The sequence below is a fragment of the Polistes fuscatus genome, unplaced genomic scaffold (assembly GCF_010416935.1).
Source record: "Polistes fuscatus isolate 324 unplaced genomic scaffold, CU_Pfus_HIC Scaffold13, whole genome shotgun sequence".
Classification (NCBI taxonomy): Eukaryota; Metazoa; Arthropoda; class Insecta; order Hymenoptera; family Vespidae; genus Polistes; species Polistes fuscatus.
This window is the reverse complement of record NW_025113031.1, coordinates 217,722-241,165: the sequence shown is the minus strand read 5'-3', so window position 1 is coordinate 241,165 and position 23,444 is coordinate 217,722. Positions and strand designations below refer to the sequence as shown.

At 35.2% G+C, this 23,444-nt stretch overlaps 2 protein-coding genes and 1 long non-coding RNA gene across 3 annotated transcripts in view; 2 read left to right on the top strand and 1 right to left on the bottom strand.

Moving 5' to 3' along the window:
* The window catches only part of LOC122513724 (neuropeptide SIFamide receptor-like), a 39,664-nt gene that overhangs the window by 12,169 nt on the left and 4,051 nt on the right, over window positions 1-23,444 (top strand). The window contains exon 2 of the mRNA XM_043630181.1: window positions 16,477-16,576. Coding sequence (XP_043486116.1) covers window positions 16,477-16,576 — 100 coding nt within the window. The remainder of the gene's footprint in view (window positions 1-16,476; window positions 16,577-23,444) is intronic.
* LOC122513726 lies at window positions 15,079-15,532 on the bottom strand. Its single transcript, XR_006302834.1, has 2 exons — window positions 15,456-15,532; window positions 15,079-15,149 (listed from the first exon to the last, which is right to left on the bottom strand). It is a non-coding gene; the product is annotated as an uncharacterized LOC122513726 (long non-coding RNA).
* Window positions 19,485-21,416, top strand: LOC122513725. Its single transcript, XM_043630182.1, has 2 exons — window positions 19,485-19,577; window positions 20,631-21,416. The coding sequence occupies exons 1-2, from the start codon at window positions 19,566-19,568 to the stop codon at window positions 20,877-20,879; spliced, it is 261 nt and encodes an 86-aa protein (XP_043486117.1). The 5' UTR covers window positions 19,485-19,565; the 3' UTR covers window positions 20,880-21,416.

Sequence of the window (23,444 nt, the reverse complement as noted above, 5' to 3'; positions counted from 1 at the left end):
AAAGAAGAAGAAGAAGAAAGAAACGTAGTAGAAATCGTTATAAATCTTCCTTTTTATTTGTTGGTAAATCATTTCGTTCGATTAATCCCAAAACGTTTTCTAAACATATTTTCCTCCCCTTCGCATTACCCCTCTAATGTTTCTTTTTATTTAATGTAATAGAATAAATATATATATATATATATGATTAACGATGTCTGGCATGAACGAAAGTATAGTAAGTGGAGTTATATCATCGATAGGAATCAACCGATCAACGTTTATCTTCGGAACGTGCTCGAATCCGGTAGCGCACTTGCGTATATTCGGCTTATAGAATTTGAAGAGAGTGGCGCGCATCGGTAACTCGACCCAAGCCCCCTGCACCCTGCACCCTGTACACCCTGCACCCCCTGCCGACGAAGATCCATACAACCTGTATTGGTGTCAAGGCAAAAGGGGGCCAATACTCTCGGCTGACCTACATCGGCCGATCACCCTCCTACCCCTTTCGAGTTCGACCCCTGACTGGGTGCACACGTACATACACATACGGCGAACCACCCCTTCCTGGGTTTCCTGCAATCTACGCGATGAGTGCGCCTGCGATGCAACGGTGTTATAGCATGCTTGCTACCACCACCGAACCGAATATCATCGAGAGAACATTTTTACCAATTGCATATAACGAGCAACTGTGTAACCGAAGGTCCTACGTTTTTTCCTCCTGTTTTCATCGACAAAGAAAAAGAAATAGAAGAAGAAGAAGAAGAAAGAAAAATGAAATTATAATTTCCTCATCGACATGCATCCACCAACCCCCACATTTGTTATATCGTGTACGGTTAAAATATTTGAAAACAAATTAACGGAGTACAAATAACGAATTATGTTAACGATAAACTGCGAATATCTTTGTCACAAGTGAATCATTTATTTTTAATGCGATACCAATATGTTCATACTTTAGCAATGTGTTTTTGGATACACCAAAGTTCCATTATTATTGTCGCAACTAATTAGAATGGAAGTTGAAACATTCTGAATCGACTGAGGAATATTAATGGTAGTTTGTATGATGATGATGACATTACTTTTAACAAAAATCTATTGAAAATACAGGCCCCGAGCCTATGCTCGCTTAGTTGCCAACCCAATAATATATCTCTCTCGATTACGTAAAATTTTCGCGAGAATATTCGGATCAACTGGTGGTCCTGATCGAACTGCAAAGCACGTACATGTTAAGCTCCGTGTATCATTCTAGATATTGATCTCTTTCTCTGAGTCCTATCATCGATTATCGAATAACAATTAAATAACAAACTGGATAAATGTATCGATGATATAACTTTGTTAAATAAAAACTAAACGAAAAGAGAAATATTGTCTTATGTTCAGTCAAAAGCCACATTAAACTGCACATTTTCATTTTGTTTTCTTTTCTAACGGGGCAATTTGAGACATTACTTTTCAAAATGACTTCTTTTTTTTCCCTCCCCCTTCCTAATTATTATCCGTCTCTCAGATCAGTATGAACGTTAGTTAGCAAGTTTTGGTTTAACATAAACGATATCATGATAAATGTAAAATATAATTAATTCGTTTGTAAGTAAGGAAAAAATATGATTGAAATTTCTACTTCGACCCTGTAGTTTATTAATTTTCAATGTTTTTTGGGGAAAGGAATTGCGTGCTATGATATAGCGAAACTATGTTCTAAAGAGGGATGGTGGTGCGTCGATAAAACGACATTCGTGGCAGGCTTGTGTTAGCGCTGCGTCTACAGGTAAAATAACTGGGTCAGCGTCCCAGTTGATGGGATCCAAGTGGTAGTACTGCTAGTGGTGGTGGTGGTAGTTATAGCTGGTAGAGGTGGAGCGGCCGAGAACGAGTTTACCTGAAAACTACGGGTCACCACATAGCCCCTGCCGACCTATAACGCTTTCGATCGAGAAACGACACATCAAACATCCTTCTGATCATGCTACTACCCTTTGACAGAATCATGTTCAAACGAAAAGGAAACATAAAACTGGTACAATCGGTTCAATGATATTGGATCGTTTTATATTTATCCAACAAATTTGAAGAGATAGATAAAGCAAAGAAATTAATTACACAACCAATGAGAAACAAACAGAGAGAGAGAGAAAGAAAGAGTTTTGTGAAAAAAAAAGGAATATCCTGTGTTGAAGTTCTGCGAATGACACTTCCGAGTTGTATGTGTCTGTGTGTGTATCCAATTCTTGGCTTAGTTTCTTCAAGAGTCTCCTCCGTGAGAAACGATAAAGTACATGAAAGGTTTTAGCAATGGGATAGGAGAAGATGGGTTGGGGAGGGTAGAAATGGGTGGACAGGTAAGTTGATGTACGAAGGAGAGAACTAGCAAGCAGGCAGGCAGGCAGGCAGAGATATGGCCCAGTTCGGACTTGACCCGTCCAAGGTCGCACCTCGCGAAAGATAATTACGTATTTAGGTCAGACAGTCGGAAATCTGTATGGTCCGTTGCACGTATAGATCTTAAACAGACATTCTCGTGTTTCTATGTATTTAAACTATTAATTGCTGTCCTTTCAACACATCTTCGAACTCAAATCATTCCTAAATCGTTCCTCTTATTATCTTCCTTTTATTACAACAAGACAGGAAATTGGAGACATTAATCATTGGTAGGTCTTCTTCGGTCTTACGAAGATTCTCGTGAAGATATTAACATAAAGAGAGAAACTAAGGATGATCTATTTTATTCCGAAACAATGACAATTATTCACAATAGTTAAACCATAATTTACTACTAGTAATAGGAATACCTATGAAATAGATCGTTGAGAAGATTATTCATCATTTTCGAAGGAAATAAAAAGAAAAGATAACAGATAAACGCGTTCCCTTTGACGGAGACTTTTGGTGGGAGACTTTTTTGCGATCTGACCGCAAGATCGAAGAACGGTTATCGATGGTAGCTGCCGCTTTGATCCGTATACGTCCGCGACCTCGAGATCGCTAATTCGCATTACCACGATCACTTACAGGATCTGCAAACCTCTGTTCACGTTTGCTGGCTTATAGAGTTAATCGGATGGACTTGATTTTCCCAGAATCAATTCCGGCATTGTCGAGTGTAGCTGAGGTATAGGAAGAGAGAGCGAGAGAGTGAGAGAGTGAGAAGAAGAGACCGCAGAAGGTCTGCTGTACCAGTGACATTGCCAAACGCATTTATAGGAAAATTCGCTTTGGTGTTGGTGTTGGTGTTGGCGTTGGTGTTGCTAACTCATTGTAGTCGTCGAATGCTCGAAGCACTTGGTCAAGGACGAACGTAAATCTATCTCCTGTAACCAGTGACAATAGGAACCAGCCAGTACAACATAGGCTAGAGGAAATTCTTTCGATTATCGAGAGACGACACATCGATCCCTACGTCCTTTTTATCCTTTTTTTTAGATCTTTAAAAAAAGATCTCGTACAATAGAAAAAGAAACATCGATCGATCTTTACGCGAAACTTACAACACCCACTTTCGAAATCCTGCCACCTCCGTTCGCTCGACTTTACCTTCATTTAAATTCATTACTATCGATGGTTCTTGCCTGTTTTGCAAAGAAAAACCGAAGTTCTTCGATGAAAGTATTTTTTCGCGTGCGAATCGCGATTTTCGTGACGGAAAGTGGTAGTGGTGGTCAATCAGTCAGTCAGTCAGTCAGTCAGTCTCGACTTGGAAAAATCGAACCGAGCAACGTTTACCTAGTTCTCGTTTCTCTTTGTCATTAAATCTTCAAGCGTTCGGATTAAACTTAAAGAAGAGAAGAAAAAAAAAGGTTATCGAGATATATTACAAAAGGAATTTGTTTCATTTTCGAACGATTCTAAACTAAACCAAATCCTAAACCAAACCAAACCAAACCGAACCAAGCCAAGCCAAGCCAAACCAACAACGGTCAGTTCGGTAATAGAAGATAAATTACAACGATGGTACGGTTAGAAGTTTCTGTTCGGTCTTGTACTTCTTTTTTATTTTTTGTTTATTTTCTCTCTCCTGACAGATAAGGAAGAAGAACTCTCGATGGCAATATCGTAAGATCGATGGTATTTCCGGGCGTTGCATCCCCTTGGGATTTCATAGCTCTTTCTAAGGGAGTACAGTACGACCAGCAACAGCAAATACACACTGTCGGGTACGGCAAGTTGCAAGCTTGGTATCCTCGAAGAGGGTAGAGGCCAGTGGGACACACACCACACCTGTACCGTGCCGGTATTCGGGTCATGCATCTCGGCCACTTGTACTAGGTCACTACCTCCCTCGTATAATCCGCTTCTCCTCCTCCTCCTCCTCCTCCTCTTCCACTATTTTCAACCCCCACTCGATATATCTATATAATATATGTGTGTGTATATATAAACGGATAGAAACACGGACACCTGCAAAACCCACCTCCTCCGCCAACGACTCTAGGTCATATCCTCGAACTCGGGGGATGGCTGCGTGAATTTACGGAATTTATATACCGCGAAGAACTTATCGTCGAATCGTTCACCAATCTGAGTCAGGGCCGAATCTAGAAAATTCTTATCTGGAATCGTTCCGACACCTCTTTCTCTACCTTTTCTCTATCCCGTTATATTTGTTTGTTTCAAAAGTTTCATTGATAATTTTGTTAATATTTCAACGAGTGAGACTTTCTTCGTGCCTACGATTATTAACAGGTGGCTTAATCGAATATATTATTCTTCATTTCAAATTCATTTGAAGTGTTTTCAAATAATATTATTGTATATTATATCGCGTTGATAAATTATTATTAAAACTTTTGGAAAATTGCGCGTTCGTTATTATTTTTAAAGATATTATTGAAAACTCCCGAAGTCTATCTCTTTTTTCTTTTCTTTTCTTTTCTTTTTCTTTTCTTTTTCTCCTCTTAACAGTGTAAATCCAAATTGAAAAGCAAGTTGAAAAGTTAGAAGATTCGCAGGTACGTTGCTTTTCGATTTAATTAAAAGGCAACAGAAAGAGTCGCGTTGGGGGAGGGGGGAGAAAAGTTTTGAGCTTCCAACTCTCTATGCTTTATATCTTTTCAAGATAAGAAAAATAGAAAGAGAGAGAGAGAGAGAGAGAGAGAGAGAAAAAAAACAAATAGACTTTGCAAAGATCTTTAAGAAATTTCTCCGATGCTTTTTTTTGATTTGGTCTAGGAAAATATAAATCGATTCGGAAATAGACTCGTGAGAAAATATCTAGGAGAAATTTCTTTTCCATCGATTAAAACAACCATCCTAGACGACGATGACGAATACCTGACACGCCCGGTCATAAAATTTTGTTTTCTTATATCAATAGCCAAACTTAACTACCAGTCATTTGTCCCCCTCCCCCCGATCCCATAACCCTTAATACTCAGAAATTAATCATAATCATAAACTAAACGTACGAAAGAAAATGTTTTCCAACCCAATGACGTATTTTTTATTTTTGGTTTAGTTGTTTAATCACCAATTTCCAACCGCTACCGATACACACGACTCGCAGATAAAAGGTTGAATACCTCTGAGTCAAAGAAACACGTTTTTTAAAAAAATGGCAATCGTTAGATCAACAATTAAAAAATCCAATCGAAATATGAGAATATTATTTGAAAAAAATAGTGATTAAAAAAGAAATAATAATAATCATAAGTAGAGAGAAAAGTTGAAACGCATAGGTGAATCGACGCAAACGAATATTCTCGTTCGAAAAGGGTTGCAAGAATCGTGGTGCTGTTAGGAGAGCTGTTAGGAGAATGAGTGCTGGGTAGAAGACCTTGAAGGTGTATTCGGAACCGGGGCAGTGCCCTCGAAGAATGACTCGACGCAGGCGCACGTAATCTGAACGTCTACCAACTGGAAGGTAGGTAAGCCGGGTTGCCCTACATCGGCTGGTCTGTTCTCTGCCACCGAACTCTCCCCCCCTTTTCTTCAGGTTAAAAAGAAAGAGAGAGAGAGAGAATCTAGAACAGAAGCAGCAACGTTCGATTCCTTGGAGGAAGAAGACTCTTTCATTATTCATACAACATTTTATATAAATATCGTTGATGCCACGAAAGATTGCAAATAGTGTCGTCTTCCCCATCTGGTTACATAATTTTTTTATTCCAACTTTTTCATCATACTAATCGATAAAATTTTCCTTTTCTTTTTCTTTTTTCTTTCTATCTCACTTTTTTTTTAAATCTGATACCAAAAATAACGTTGCGAATAATTTTTAAAATTTGTATTATACAATACTTCAGTCAAATTTGTCAAATGTTATTTTCGTACGATTAATTCGAGAAGAAATTATTTCTATATCGAGAAATCCCCTTTTTTTACACGTTCCTAGTATCCTTTAGAAATTTGTCTCTTTTACAAAGGGACAAAAAAGAGGATAGCAGATCGAATCTTTGTCGGTAGCTTTGTGTAAAGTAAAATTCTTTGTACCTTCTTTTCCACGTGAGCGGAACATTTGGACTACCTAGTACAATAGTTATCTTCCGATTTCTCATATCATTTTCTATTTTTCTTGCTCGACCATATATAATATAATACTAGTATTACTACTACACTATCTTCGTATTTTTCATTTCGGATGGATTTGATTTGATAAGAGTTCAAGTTCAAGCGGTTGTAATCAGATGACATATTCGTTATTTTTTATTGATGAAATTTATAAAAAAGATAGTCCGGTTGAAAGAGACAATTATGAAAAGATACTTCTTCTTCTTCTTCTTCTTCTTCGTCTTGTATCGTTTAAAACGATTTGTATAAAATTATTTCTAAAGAATCTTTATTTAAAAACATGTTTACGTGTTTCTTATTGAAGACACATTTCTTTCAAAACGAACAAATATACTTCAACAACGCGATTCGTTGTAATTCTTTGTCAATTTGTCATCATATTTTTTTCATTAACGTCTAGATCGCGAATATATAGAAAAGATTAGGGAAGATAATGTAATATATAAAAAAAAAATCAATTATCATATCACGTTGATATTCGGAACCATTCGACGCGTAGACACGCATAATTACGAACGTTATAAGCTTGTCTCTACTGCTGTTAGGGAAACGTTTACGAACGAAGGTCGACACTTAGGAACATTAAGCTCCCATTCACGGTCCAACGATAATTTACCAATCGATTTCTGCTATCGGCTGTTGGCTGCTCTCTAGCCCCACCCCACCATTTACCACCCTCTCACCCGAACTCACATCGAGTCTGTCGAATATGCAAGAAGCGCTATCGATTTCGATAATTAAATCGACTAACGATGGCAAACTTCTCAAACTACTTCCAATTAGTTCAATCGTTTTCGAATAAACGATAGATCTATCTCTCCCCCTTCCACCTCCTCCCCCATCTACCCCTTCTTCTTCTTTTCAAATTTCAACATTCATCGATTTTATGACAAATAATTAAAAGAACAATGTACGAAATAACGGATCATTCTATTTCGTATAAATATATATAACCTGAGACTATAAGAGGGGATAATTTTGTATCATTTTTTTATTTATTCTCCTACTTTTTTATCATTTGTATTATTATTTTATTATTAATAATTATAGAGACATATTATCTGTTATACGAAATAACACAAGAGGCCTCCTTCAATAGAATTTTTCTCGAATAAGAGAAACTAAAAAAAAGCGGATAATAAAATTATATTTATTACTACGAATCGTAAAATTTAATATTATGTGTATTATATTTATATTATTATTATACTTGAAGGTATATTTTTGAATCGACGATAGAGAGAACATTACGCATGCTATTAAAGATATGAAAGGAAAAAAGTTTGGAAATTGTTATCGATCTCATTTGAAATTCACGGCTCATAACTTTTTCAAGTTTCAATAACAACTATTCTCCTCCACCTCCTCCTCCTCCTCCTCCTCTTCCTCCTCCAGTTTCGATTGCTCTTCATTTCTATGTCTTCTGAAAAACACTAGAAGCTCTTCCATGCTGCTTAAAGTTCATGAATTATATATACCTATATTAAAAATTCAATTTCTTCCCTTTTCCAGGATAGAAAAAATGAAAAACTATTATATATCCATAGTAACGTCTATTTTCTCGATAAAATTTATTCTAATTTATTTCACTCGAAATATCCTCTAAAGTTTGCTCAACGAAACAAAACAATATTGTATACACAAGCATAAATGCGGTCGAGAAATAAGTTTCTTCGCATTTTACTGATTCGTGGTTTCAGAATCGCGTGATTAAAGGGTTATTCGAATTTGACAATACTTGCATACATTTGAAAGCTGACATTTCATAGAACAAAACTTCTCAAAGTGTGATTCGTAAGAGATCGGATGTTGTTGTCGAATACATAATACACGAATGTATTCCATACAAAATTTTAAATGGTTTTTCTTTATCATAGGAAAAGACAAAAAAACATGAGAAATCATATCGTTGTATAAAGAATCGATTCTAGGATTTCTTAAGTACTTCCTATGGTAACTTCAGTCGTTTGATTGCGAGCCAAAAACTATACACGAATAAACACGTACACACATCCATGTACAAACTCGTATATTTTTTACCCAAAAGATACATACACACACACAAAACAAAATTAGTCGAAGGATCGAAAGAACGTTATCCCTTTATTTTTTCTGAAAAGAATCTTTTATTAGGAAACTGCTGATAAATCTACTACGCCTGTCGTCTTACTTCTGTAATTGAATTTCACTGGGTTTGCATATAATAATAGCGTTAAAAGGATCATCACCCTTCTCTCGATTTTGCTTCCCCCCTCTTATTTACTTCTTCACTTATTTTCTTCGCGTTTAATGCAAAAGAAATTACTATCGAAGTTGCTGCTATAGGAAAGGGTTAATTTTATCTCCCTCTCTCTCTCTCTTACTCTCTCGGTTTTTTTTTTCTAACTTTTTAAATCTTAAAATTAATTGAATTCTAAGAATTTTGTTCCACATTCCTCATCTCTTTCATTCGCCACTTCGATTTCCACTTTTTCTTCCCTTGTTTCTTCGTCGGAAGACGTCGATGACGTTAATGAGGCACAGCTGGCACAACTCTTTTTCCCAACTACCCACACCCTTATATTTTTCTTATTTTCTCTCTCTCTCTCTCTTTCTCGTCCTACTGTCTCCTTCCTCATTCCTTCTTTCCTGTTTCGCAGCTTTTCAAAAGCAAACCCATCACCAGCTTTTTTCGTTTATTCCTCTATTACTTTTCTACAACGTTGAACACTTTAAGTAAAATAATCGCACGAACGAGTCGAGTTAAACGAGAACGTGCCCATTGTTATCTCTTTCTTTCATCCTTAGAAAATGATTTCAGAGGCATTAACATGAAAAAATAAAAGAAAGAGAGAGAGAGAGAGAAGAAATATTCAATTACTTCTATTGTCCCAACCGAAATGTATTATGTTGTTTTCTAATTTTTACCATCTTGTCCATCTATCTTCTATCTATATTCATTTTTTAATTCGATTAAAAGTGATATAAAAAGGATTCCCTAAAACACGATCATTATATATTATTTAAGGGGTTATACGCAGTTAGAATTTTCAAAAAATTGATTTGTTTTTTGCATTTTCGGAATGTACATATATTTAAATATATTCTCTAAAATTTTCAAATTGATCCGGCAAATATTCTTCACTTCATGTAAGCTGCAAACAAAAATTTTTAATTATGTGTAAACGTCTCTTTGAAACTTTAAACGCGTTTCTCTCAAAACAGTATTTTCAAAGTCGGTGATCTCGATTTCTCAGAAATAACTCAACCGATTTATCTTATATTTTTACACAATATTATTAGATATATTTCAGGTATCTCAGGTATTGACGGGAGGAATAAGATTTAAAAAATTATTACTATTTTTTTTTTTACAATTTAATGCGAAAATTTCAGTCAAAAACGAAACATTTTTTTCAGATAGACGTAATTTTGTCAAAAATCAAATTTTTTAATATTCCTTCCGTTAATACCTGCATTAATCTATCTTTTAAAAGAATCCACCATTTTTTTTTATTTCGGTTAATTAAAACCGTCGAAGTGGAGATCACCGCCAAGCGCCTTTTTTTAGAGGACGTTCAGGAAATCATCTACAGGAGCGGTGCACATTAATATTTTACATGATCGACGCGCTATTGTATTCTTAAAAGTATGCTCTATTTGAATTACCATCACTTATAATTGATAAATTAAAACTTTTTCTATACAAAATTCATAAAAAGACGTCTTTTCTGAGCCACGCAACTGCGTATAACCACTTAATAAAGATCTACGCACACATGGAAACTGACAAATAGTATCAGAGATATATATGTAATATATATTCGATATTTATAACTATTCGTGGAATAAATCAATTTTTTGGAATTTATTAAAGAAACATTTGTTTGTCCTTAATTAAATAAAGCTTTTTAAATATCCTGACCCTATTTCAGAAAGATCTCACGAAAAATCGTTTTCAATCCTACGTCAAACAATTCTTTCAAATCTTCATATAATAAATCATCGATAAAATTAATAAATCCGCGTGAGTGTGCCTTAAAATACGTAAAAAAAAACGTCGACTTATTGGTGATCGAAATAAAACGATAGATAACGAATAAAAAACTAATTACCATTTAATAATAATAATAATAATAATAATAATGCTTTTTAAAGAATAATTTTCTTTTCTTTTTCCTTGCGTTCAATCAGACACGGTTATGTAAAATATTTTTTCAAGCGAAAATGTCACATAAGAGAAAACCAACAACAACGACAACGACAAAAGAGCAAAAAAAAAAAAAAAGAAAAAATAAGAAAGAAAAAAAGAAAAAGAAAAAGGATGAGGAGGAGGAGGAGGGGGAGGAAAAACGAACGACCGAGACTGCAACACAACCTCACACTATAAGTTCACGCGTGATCGAACGAATGAGAAAGAGAGAGAGAGAGAAGGTGGAATCATAAAAGAGCTACGGTTACGAGGTCACGGTTCTGCGATTGAAATCCTTCGAGGCCGGTCTCGGTGCTTCGAATCGACTACTTCCATCGTCGAGTAGTCCAAAGAGTGAACTCTTAGTGGAAAGGGTAAAAGCTAAACAGACAGACATACAGACAGACAGACAGATAGAAAGAAAGAGAGAGAGAGAGAGAGGGAAAACGCGTCCGTCCAAACGTTTCAATTTTCACTTCGCCGATCTGTACAATTCGCAGCTTTTCGCTTATTTGGCTCCTGTGCCAGATGAATTTCTCTCTCTCTCTCTCTCTCTCTCACTCTCATTTTGATACCGCTCCAACTACGGCTTAACGTTCGACGTTTGTAAAAGCAACAAATTTGTGTCGAAAGCTCATTATAAATCGACTTAATGCGATATTAATGAGGATTCCTCTTCGTTTTTTCTTTTCTTTTTTTCTTTTTTCTTTCTTCTTTCCTTTTTTTCTTTCACTCAATATTTTTTCCTTCGATAAATTTTAATCCTCCCTCTCTCATACCACCCCGCCCCCTATCCGCCTCAACTTCTCAAGTTCATCTTTTATAGTTATCTATTACGTTTTCGTTTTCATTGATTTTTCTTTTTTTCTTTATTTATTTCTTTCTTTTTTTGTTTTAATTTGGAATCAATTTTTCGTAGGAGACTATTAAAAAACTGGTGTGTGTACTTATGTATGCACGTAAGAAGTTATACTTCTTTGCCGTACCAAAACGAACATAACCTCAATAACCTCAAAAATAACTTCCAAAAAAAACTTCAAAGAAAAAAAATAACTTAAAAAAAATAATAATAATTATTATATATATATAAGAAAGAATAAAAAAAAAGAAAAAGAAAATATGAAAATATAGATATCAGTCCACACTAAATATAAGAGAGATATATCGAATTACTTGACGCGTCAACAGCCATGGCGCGGTTACAGCATTAATTCTTGCTTCGATCATTTAAGTAAAGCAGCGCTGAGTACGATTAGTATTTGGATGGGGTGACCCTCTTGAGAAAAAAAGGGGGGAAGAAGAAGAGAAGACAACTTCATGCCGTATACTTGAAATCGCTTTGCCGCGCGTCGTAAATACCGACAAACTTCATGGTGTCGTTTTTCCAGACGCTCGGAACAAAATCACTCTTCATTACATTTTCCCCAACGCGCCAAAAAAAGTATAACTTCAAAAAGAAAAAAAAACACACACACAAGTTATACCGGAATTATCTTACGGGTTTACGTTTAAAATAATATTAGTAATTAATTATCGTAAGTCCCTCTCTACTTTCTTATCGTAAAGATAAGAAAATTGTGACGACGACGACGACGACAACGACGACGACGATGTGAATTTGTTATAAAGAATTATAACGCATTTTTGCATCCTTTCTTTCCTTTTCTTCCTAGGACGAATTGAGATATGTCCTGGAAGGGAAGAACTTACTACGAGGAAATGTCGTTACGTGGCGGAAACGATAAGACGTTCTATAATATTTGGTGCACTGTGGCAACATCACGGTCTCCATGATTATTTCTTCGTATATAATAACGATCAACGAGGTATTTTTTCTAACGCAAAACCAACTCCTCCCCCCCCCAACCTCTCCACTTTCCCCGTTCAACTTAATCTGATTAGGATAATTGCTTTGCTTGGTTAAAAGTTAGAGTAAAACTTTGAAATATCGTCCTATAGATCAAAATTCTTCTAAAATATTAGATCATTTTGCGTAGAATAAATTATTATTCCCTCTCCCCTGCCAATTGACTATTATCTTTAATTATTTCTACGATTTTTTTCGTAATTTAATTGTATCTATCATTTTATTGCGCCTAAAATTGACATATTTTATATATATATACAATTAGTAATAGAAAAATTTGCCAATAAAAATAAATAAGAAAAATAATATATAACGTTTTTATATAATTGCAATATAAAAGATAAATTACATAGAACGAATTTTTCTTTCAATCGTTTTAATATAATCTACTGTCATAATTATCGAACGGACACGCTCGCTCACACACCTACACGCACATAAATGAAAAAAAAAATAAATTACCAATCCTAGTAATTATGCGTTTCACTTTATGAGAAACGAATTATTAACTTTGGATATAAAATAAAGCGAAAAAAAAAAACAATAAAAAAAAATAGAAAAAAAATTAAATTTAAAACAAGTTTGTTCGTAAAAAATCCAAATCATTTCTATACATTGTGAATAGAATTTAGTCGTAGGAAGGATAGGGGGACGAGAAGATGGGGTGGGGGGGAGGTACGAGGGAGACATATAAGCAAGTTTAATATGTGTAAGTGTGTTTGAACACACGCAGTCGGGGGACCTTGTCCAATCGAGCGTAGAAAACAGTGAAAGTATAGAATATGCAGAAAGAGAAAACGTGTACGCACACGTATGATATTATAGATACTCTCTCGTTATTTAAGATACGTATGTACGTGTAGGTTGGCAATTGGAAAAATGTTTGCATTAGATATAAAACGTGACTCGGTTAAAACTCGCTCGCCAGTACCGAACGAACGGTCAGCTCGTAGGTTGAATAACACACGTCTCTTTCTCTCTCTTTCTCACTCTCTTTTATACCTGTCACATTATCTATCCTTCTCTATTCGCATATACACGTTTGCAGATATCGAGATAAAATTCGGAATTTGCCGTTTATATTCACCGATCTTATAAACCAGGCCTTATCCTATTGACGTATTAATTCTTCTTACCTTTTTTCTTTTTTTTTTCTTTTTTTTTAATTTATTTATTGAAGTATATTCCATACAAAATTACCTACCGTATATATTATCTCTTATCCTATCTTCTTAATAATTTCTCTCTCTTCGAAATTAGATGAATAGATTATATTATAAAATGGTGCTATTTATAGTTCGTAACAAACCAAATGGATTATGAAAGATAATATAAGTTTATTAAAAAGAGGTTTGGAATGTTTCGGGGTTTAAAAGGGGATATTTGTTGTTTTTTTCTTTCCAAAATAATATCAAACGTTTTATACAATCGATTCAAAACTAGACTTAATTATAACTGATTACGAAATACGCGCATAATTACCACCTATTCGATGATGTCGTGCAAAAATATAAATAATGTAATTGAAAATAAGATATTCTACTGTTGTAACGGGACAGTTTAGTTTAATTAAATTTGTTAATTAAAATCCGACGTATGACCAGTGTAGAGAGACAGGAAAAAAAAAAGTATATAAAACGCTTATAATTATCGTGTTGACTGGAAAAAATAATTTTTTTACGAAACATACAATTTCGCGTTACTTTTATCAAGAAGAAGTAGAAAAAAAAATTATTCGTAGCAGTTAAGAGAGTCGAAAGTTTGTCATACGAATAAAACCTATTTTTTTTTTATCCTTTTTCTCTTTTTATTTTCAACTCGTTTGCGCGTCGTTTAACTGTCATAAAAGTTTTCTCAGTCATGATCGATGGTAGAAAAAAAAATAAATAAATTCGTTAAATCCCTATTATACTGTTTATTTCATTTTCATCAATGTACTCTCACGATCCGATGTCCTACGAGTTTCGTTCGTTTCCCTCGACTTTCCTCCGACCATCCAGAAATTATTTTTTCTCTATCAAAACAAGAAAATAATTTAAATCGTCCTTGGATATAATCGAATCGAATAGAGAAAAATTAATTATAAATATCACATCGAAGCTAAGAGTCTATTAGGATAAATCCGTGTTGAGATAAGAAAAGAAGAGGATGTTTTTCAACGAGAAAAAAAAAAGAAAAGAAAAAAGAAAGGAAAAGAAAAAAAAGAGATAGAGAAAAAAAGAAGAAAAAAAAAGAAAAGAGGATACTTCTTTCTAAGAGTTCTCCTATCTTGGCAATGTAGTCACGTATAAAGGAGTGGGCAGGAAAGGAGTGAGAAAAGTTAAGGGAACGTTTGATACTAGCACGAGGAGAGAAAGAGAGAGAGAGAGTGAGAGAGAGAGAGGAAAAGAGGATTCTTCTCAGGAAGTCTCAAAGCGACGTCCGATGGAAAGCACTGTAAGCTTTAGACGTGAAGAGAAACGTCGTGTACGTACGTGACGACATGTATACGTTAGAGAGACGTGTTTTCACCTATTTTTCTTTTTTTTTTTTAAAGTAGATCCTTCCGAATCTCGAAAGAAAGAAATTGAATTCCTTTCTTCTCACGATTCTCCCTGCTACAATCTATGAGAATGCAAAAAAAACCTATTATTATGGAGATAATTCTTATCATTGGACGTATTGTTTGATAATGCATAGACACATACACACACACACACACAAATACACACACACAAATATGCGAATTGGTTTAATCTTTTTCAGTCGAATAACAATGTCGAACAACAACCGATAATATTTTCATGATATTATCGAGTTGTGTTACATGTACGAACAGCAAATACAAACTCGTTTAAAAATGTCTCAATAGAAAAATGTAGCTAACCATTCGATTAGTACGAATCCTAATGTAGTTTTATCTTAACTTACGAATGTTTATAATTAGCGATAAATTTGTTATTACTCGTGGAAACACTTCTTCTGTAGGAGGATCGAGTATTCGCAAGTTTAACGAACGTAATACATCTATGGGCTTTTATATACTCTGGTAGAACGTTTGATCCCCACCTACATGCAGAAATTAACGATGCATAAACCGTATGCGCTAGTAGAAATATAATAATAAAATAAGAATTATATAATAATCGCGATCCAGAATATAATGCGGGTGAAGGCAAACGCGAATTACGATGTAACCAAGCCACATCTGCGTGCGTTCGCAAAAAATTATATTTCTTTCAAAAATGCAATAGTTATTTTACACGATTACGAGTTTTCAATTTTACAAATTAGAGAAAAATTGTCGTCAGGACGTTACCTTGATTTTATTTGAAATAAAAATGATAAAAATATCATTGAAATCAAGAAATTCTTTGTTTCTCGATCATGCATGCATCATTGGTATCGCGGTGATAGAACCGTTTTGCGTTTTATTTTATGTCAACAACAACTGGAAATTACGTATTCGAGTAGGAATAATAATCATGTTACTCTTTAACGCTAGATTTACCTTTCTACGTTGACGATCGTCGTAAACGTTACCCTTCACTTTATACAATACTTTCGAAGGCCGCACCCGAGTGCACGTTTTCGACCACTCTCGTCTCTATCTGTGCAAGGGTCAAAGATCATACTCTCTTGGTAGCTCGTTAAAGGTTCCTTAGATTTATCAATCGAATTCTTAAATCTGGACCTTTTTATCATGCACATAGTCATCTTCCTTTCTTATAAATGATAATAGAATTTGCTAAAATCTAATAAAAGATGAGTAACGTTATTTACAAAAAGAAAAAACAAAAACGAGGTCTCGAGGCTTGTCTCATTTATTCCCGTTAGAACTTAGAACGTAAATGAGCAATAAATATATAGAGTATTATCGCATAACTTAAACGTTTTCTTCGCCCCCGTTCTTGCTTATATATCGGCAATAAATTTCGGACTTGTGTTTCAGCATGGCTCCTGGGATGGTTCATGTGTAAAGCAGTGGCTTACATTCAGGGTGTATCGGTAGCTGCTTCAGTTTACAGTCTCGTTGCAGTTTCCCTAGACAGGTACGTATAGTAATATTATACTTGGTCCACTTTCCCCCAAACTAAATAGTATTTACTTTCCAATTTAGATGAGATGAGATGATATAAGATAAGTTTTCGTCGAGATAGGATCGAGGGAAATCCCTTGTCATCGAGTACGCCCTCCCCTCTCCCCCCAACGATTATCCTAATCGTCTTGTAAGAGTTAGAAACGCTTTAAACGCTTTAAAACACGTTAAGCGTACTATAACATAATACCTACTTACGAAATAAGCTTCTTCTATACGAAGGTATCCCATAGATCACGCATTTTAATGAAATCTGATATCTCTGTCGGTGGAATTTAACGCGTGTTTTACACCGAGACACCCGATAATATCTCTCTCGACTTGTTAAACGAAGATTGCGTTGGATCGATGATCTAGAACGTTCCTACCTACGTACGCTGAGAAATAGAAAATGTGTGTTATAACTAAATTAGCATTTCGATTAAATCTCATCACGGAGGGACTGCGAATGGGAATTAGCCGATTATATTTGGAACGAGTTTCAATGAAAATTCGATTATTTCCTTTTCGTCGTAATATTTATTTCTTTTTTCTTTCCAAAGCCAAACAAAGCTTTTTATAAATATTTCATTTCGTCGAGTTTATTTTCTTTCTCGATTGTTCAAATTCGGAGAATGAATCGTTAAATAGATGCTATTCGTATATCATAATAATTTCGTTATGTCCCAATTGAAATGGCAAATCTTTATCTCTTAAGATTATTGTCGATTTATGTTAATGTGACATTAAAAATCTTAATTGGTGCCATTCGATATCTTGCGAAATTAAAAAAATACCATAACTTGCAACACATTCGCAATGTCTAACCCTCCTCCCCCCTTCCCTCCGCGATACGTTTACCTCATCATTCACTTGGTAATGCGATCTCGTAACAATTATACGTATGAGTTGCATACTCAATTATATATTGACAGATATTTATTAACGACCTTTTTGTTTTTTATTTATAACGAATAGAAAAATATTCGATTAAATCTGCAGGAATTGTGTTAATGACGATTATGATAACTGTATACTTCAACTAGGACGAGTAAGTATTTATCGTAAACTCCGACATTGCACAATTGCAATGTACAAATTAATTGCAATCTTGCAATTGCGTTAATTCGGTATCCCAAAATGAATTATATACTCGAACGAGTTGGTTTTTTGTAATTTTCTAAAAAAAAAGATTACACTCTCGAATGTGTGACCCTGAAAATGTTCAAGAAAGAATCGACTTTTTTCATGATTATCTTCAAATAATTCTTAAACACATGAAAGAATTTTATTTTTATAACTCGTTACGCGATATTATCCGAGTTATTTGATATCGTTGGTTTATGAAAAAACCAAAAAATAAAGGCAATAAAAGAAAAAATATAAAAATCGTTGATTTAACATATTAGTTGTTGAACAAAACCACCGCGACAAGTTAAGGAAAATTTCTTAGAGGTTGACACGTGATACTCTTGTAAAACCATAAGAAGATATATCCTCACGTAGTGCCATAATCTCTATCATAGTATCGTATGACGCTTCCTAATTCTTATGCAATTCTAAGAACGTTTGTTACACTAACTAGCATAATACGTACGGTCATTGTTACACATGAACTAACTATAGAATTCCTTATGAATACTTTATAAAAATAGTCTCGAATTCCAGTAAATAAATTATAAAACAAACATTTATTTTTAACGTTGAGTTTCAAATACGAATTAATTAATGAACAAATAAGTAATATACCTATTCATTAACTTCAATTTCATACAAAATTATAGTCGAGGTAAGGAACCGTGGTCTGCGATTAACGTGATCGAACCCAGTGATTTTTATTTTTTTTTTATTGAAATTCGTTAACACTAAAGTATACGTTTGGTTATTCCACGAATAATTGTATTGAAAGTTAATGTATACTTTAAACGTTATACGTTGAGATATGGTAGCAAAAAACCATATCTATATTTCCAATATTTTAACACAAACGGAAGAGAAAACGGAGAGGATTCAATAATATTTTTCCAAAAGGAGGGAAGCGTGCGTCGTCGTCGTCGTCGTCGTCGTCGTCTTCCTTTAGCGTTATCATTTTATCTTATTTTTTTTACGTAGATGAACTTGAAAGGAATCGTTCGATCGTAGAAAAAGAAGATAATCTATATTCTTCAAAGGACGTAAAGCGAGTCTGAGATTTCATTGGAGGAAGAAAAATATTTTTGGAAGTAGTAGTCAAAATATAGTTGTAGTAACGTAGTAACGTATGATTGGTAATAGAAAGAATTCGTTTTCGTGGATAAATAAAAAAGAATCAAATTATGTTATATGTTTAAAAAATCTGAGAGAGAGAGAGAGAGAGAGATTTTAATAGTTTTCGTTACGTTTCCAAAAAAGATACCTCAGAGATGCGAACAATTTCGTGACAATTACAAACGGTCCATTGTTTTCTTTCAAATTTAAGAACATTTTGTCAAGGATTTTGTTCCGTCGTAAACAAAATATTCGAGTAAAATTAGCGAAAAAAGAAATGGAAATAATCGTAAGAGAAAAAAATAAAACTAGTTTTAGAAAAAAAGATATAGTACGAATATTGCATTAATGTTTGTACATTGTATTATGTATAATACATTGGTGGAACAAGTACACGCGTCGGTGTATTACCACATAAACTGATTTAACCCAATTCTCGCGATAGGCGCAAAGGGTTGAAAGCGTCTCGATTGGCAATCAACAATAACGTATCTAACCGTACCGTTCTCCAATTGGTTGAGATACCCCCTTCTCTTCTATTACGATCGGCTGACTCAACCGAACGTATTCTAACATCATGCTGTCCAACCGGGCCACGTGAGCAAATTTATTACCATTTTTAAAATTCGACATTCGTATAAAAGGGAGACCGTGTACTATCCGAGCATAAGCTTAGTTTCCTTTACGAAGCAAACAACCAACCCAATCAACCAACCATGTTCAAGCTGGTAAGAAACAACAAAGATATAATCTCAATACATATAACAATATCAAAATCTAAAATACCTAACATCCGTCATAATATCAAGTACTTTATTTTTTAATACAAAAACTAATAACGTTTTAACAAAGTACTCATTTTTTTGTTCTTTTTCATTTAATTTTGAATGAATTCGATTAATATCTCAAGAAATATCTTTATTATCTCTAATATCTTTTCTCTGGAGCTTGCACTAGGTAAATTTCTTGTTTATCTCGTTCATCGGTGCCAGGATAAAAACGAATAGGTCCATTGAAATTATTAGAAATAGAGTATTTTTTTTCACTCCATATCTCTATCACTCTCTCTTTTTCTCCTTCGGGTTGTTTCTTTCGATTTGCATCGCGACGACCTTTACGCCCGCATATCTAGATACACACATAAATACAGTTTCAAAGAGTTGCCCTTACGTTCACTCGAACGACTTCCAGTCTCGGGTCACAAAAATCGAAACGAGCGAAATCACTGGAGCATGCACATTGTTAGCCAACACCGTGCAAAGCCCGTCGTCGTCTCTGAGTCTCGGCTCGTGTACTTCCAGTCATGGAAAAACGGAATGCAGCCTAGCACTGCGCTTATTTTTTCACTTCCATACATTTTTTCCATTCGAGATTATACGCGCACGCGAACAAATATAAACGCACGCGAACGTTTGTACACATTCGTATACACGTTCACCCACTTTGAAAAACTCTCTCGGCATTTGTATTAACGCTACTTCCATGAGAGCGATCTAAAAAAAAAAAAAGAAAAGTAGAAAAGCGCGAGAGTTCTTGAGTAATCGGTCGAAGGTACAAGACATAAAAAAAAAGAAAAACGAATCAGGTAGAGTAACTTGGAACCGGCTTTAGAATCGCGAAATTCAGAACTCGTAAATCCGTAAAACAACCCACGCGTTGTTACTTACTAAACTCGCCTAATAACTAGAACTTTACCATAAATCAATATTTTTTCAATCTCATATAAGTGAACAAGCTCGTGTTTGGTGACTCACATGTCGTGGATTGACTATGTAAATTAGGCTGTCCTCGCCGCCATTTTGGCTGTCGCTGCTGCTGCTCCAGGAGGTCTTACTGGCATTGCCATCAGTGCTGGAACTGGCCCAATCCACGCTCCCCAAGTGGTTGCCGCCGCTGCACCCGTTGCCGCTCATGTCGTAGCCCAGCCTGTGGCCCCAGCTGTCCTCCAGACCCCCATTGTCACCAGGACCGTCCTCAACCATGCTGCCTATGCTGCACCTCTACTCCACGCTGCTCCCCTTCATGGTTAGACAATAATGTCGACGATAAATCTCCAACCTACTACCACCTACCAACAAACGTTGCAACAGTCATGACGAGACAAGAACAACCCTCATATCATCTAAAGCCTCGTTAATCGCGTTCGCGCTATTAACGATGGTGCAAACACCATAGGCTCGGAGAAACGACAACAACAACAAAAAAAAACTTCATCCCTTGAACCCACGAGTCACCGCCAACGCACAACACCTTCACCACCACCAACACCACCAGGACATTCCCCTTTGATCATCCGCCGGAAAATGGTTAAGGATTCAAATTCGTGACTAAAATCACGTGGAAGAGGACAGTATCGAATTGGCCCTGGAATATCGGCGACTATTCTCTATCATTCGGACAGCCAACTTTTTCAAGATTCTCTTTTTGTCTTCTCGGAGATTCGTCATCCCTCAAAAAATTTGAATATTCGTCTGATCATCTTTCCACCTTTTCCTCCCCCACACAAACCCCTTTCATCTTGATCCCTATTCCCCCTTTCATATGGAATTTTAATAAAATTTTAATTATAAAACATTGCTTTTACTTCATATATTTCGCACCCCCCTCCCTCCGTACCTCGTAGCAACTAGTTTTTTTTCTTTTTTCTTATATTTTGATATTCAAATATCTCTTAAATATCGATGAAACATTGCGATCATTATCTAGACACCGTCAATCTCTAACACGCAAAGAACGATCTCTCAGGTATTTATTTGCGGAAACGTTACGTAAAACTATGCTCCAGCTTGTTTCGTCGATAAACGACCAGATTAAATTCCGATTAATCTCCTTTAAACTCTACCTCGTTCCAAACATTTTGCATTATCGCATACCCAGGACTTTGGGTTTAGCTAAACTAACACGTTGTCAAGGTTAAAAAGGTAGATCATACTTCTTCTTCTTCTTCCCAAGTGGAAGAACCCTTTTCTAACTTTATATTTTCTCTCTCTCTCTCTCTCTCTCAATAAAAGTGCAACTCTTAAAACGAAACGAATCTGCTCGTACGTCCATTTGATTAACCAAATAAATCTGTTGAAAAGTTATTTACGAGGAGTGTAATCGTAAATTTGATCCGATTTTGAGGAAATGCGGTTATTATCAAAATAAGAAAAATCCTTGAAGATACGTATAAAGTCGGAAGAAAATGATTCCGGTCGTCGGAGTAGGAAGAAATATTTTACGACCTGTTCTACAAACAACGATAAAGAAGTATTCGTGTAAATGTACTTCTTTCCATTTTATTTGTGTTCGGGGTTGTTGTGACGCGTGTATGTATGTAGGTGTGTGTGTGTGCACGTACAACAGAAATATAAATATCTATCCTGAGGTATCTTTATCTTTCCCCTTCTAGTTTTACGAGAATCCCTTTTACGGATAACTTGCGACGGAGTCAACGTTCTCTTCCCCCCCAACCTCTTATTATTTTTTCTACCCCTTTCTCCCCCGTTCCCTCCCAATTCTCATTTGTGTACCCTTTCAGCACCATACTAAAAAAAAAAAACCCTTTTCGATTTTCCGACAAAGACCAGTTTTCTTTCTCCACATCTCGTGTCACTTCTTATCGACGCAAACGATATTATGGGAACTTTGACGTGCGTATATGCTTGAGTGAAAAAAAATATAAGAATATTTTTTTTCGCAGCGCAATTTACGACCCGCGATAGAAAACCAAATGGATATGAAGGAAAAGAAAAAAAAAAAAGGGAGATGTCATCGCTGCAAAGATGAGATTTAAGACGAAGTTCGAATTTGTTCAGTTGATTGTACAATTTCATCGAGAAGTTTAACAATACGTTTTTATACGTGATCAAAAGCATATATATATGTATATAGTTTATTGTTTTAAGTGTAATATTAAGTAAAGGATCGAGTGTATTCCCGTTAAAGTTCTACGACATCGTACACAATTCGATCCTTTTGTTGTCCTGTGAGTCCTGTTAGTAAAGATAAACCGAGCCAGGATGGATCCATTTGTAACCAGGATGATAGGCCAATGGTAAAGCCGGTGGATGTACTGCTGGTATCACTTTCACATAGCTTTGTGGATAAACCAGGCTGTGCGATGGCAATAATGGTGGTACCGGTGCTGGTTCTGGTCCAGGTGCTGGAGCACTCATAACACCGCTCGTCGCCATAATCGTCGATATCAGTAATATCTATTCAAATATTTCGACTGTTATTTCATACGAATATTTCTTATGTTTTAATATTTTCTTTTAAATGATTGACTAACGATAAGATGGAATGGATTAAAGATGCACTTTTGTATTCACGAGAAATAATAGTGTATTCAATCGTTGTTGATTTTTCTTATGGAATTCTACAAATGGAAAATATCGTTTGGCAAAGACACTATCGGTGATAATAAATGTTTAAAATATGAAAAAATAAAAAAAGTAAAATAATAGAGTAAACCGAGGAAACGGAGGAGCTGTGATCGTGAGCTGTTAGTTTTATTTGCGTGCAATAGAGAATATCGTCAAGTGGACTTAAAATCTCGATTATATGTAACGTGGAAAAATGGTTGAAATACTACTTACCAGTTTGAACATGTT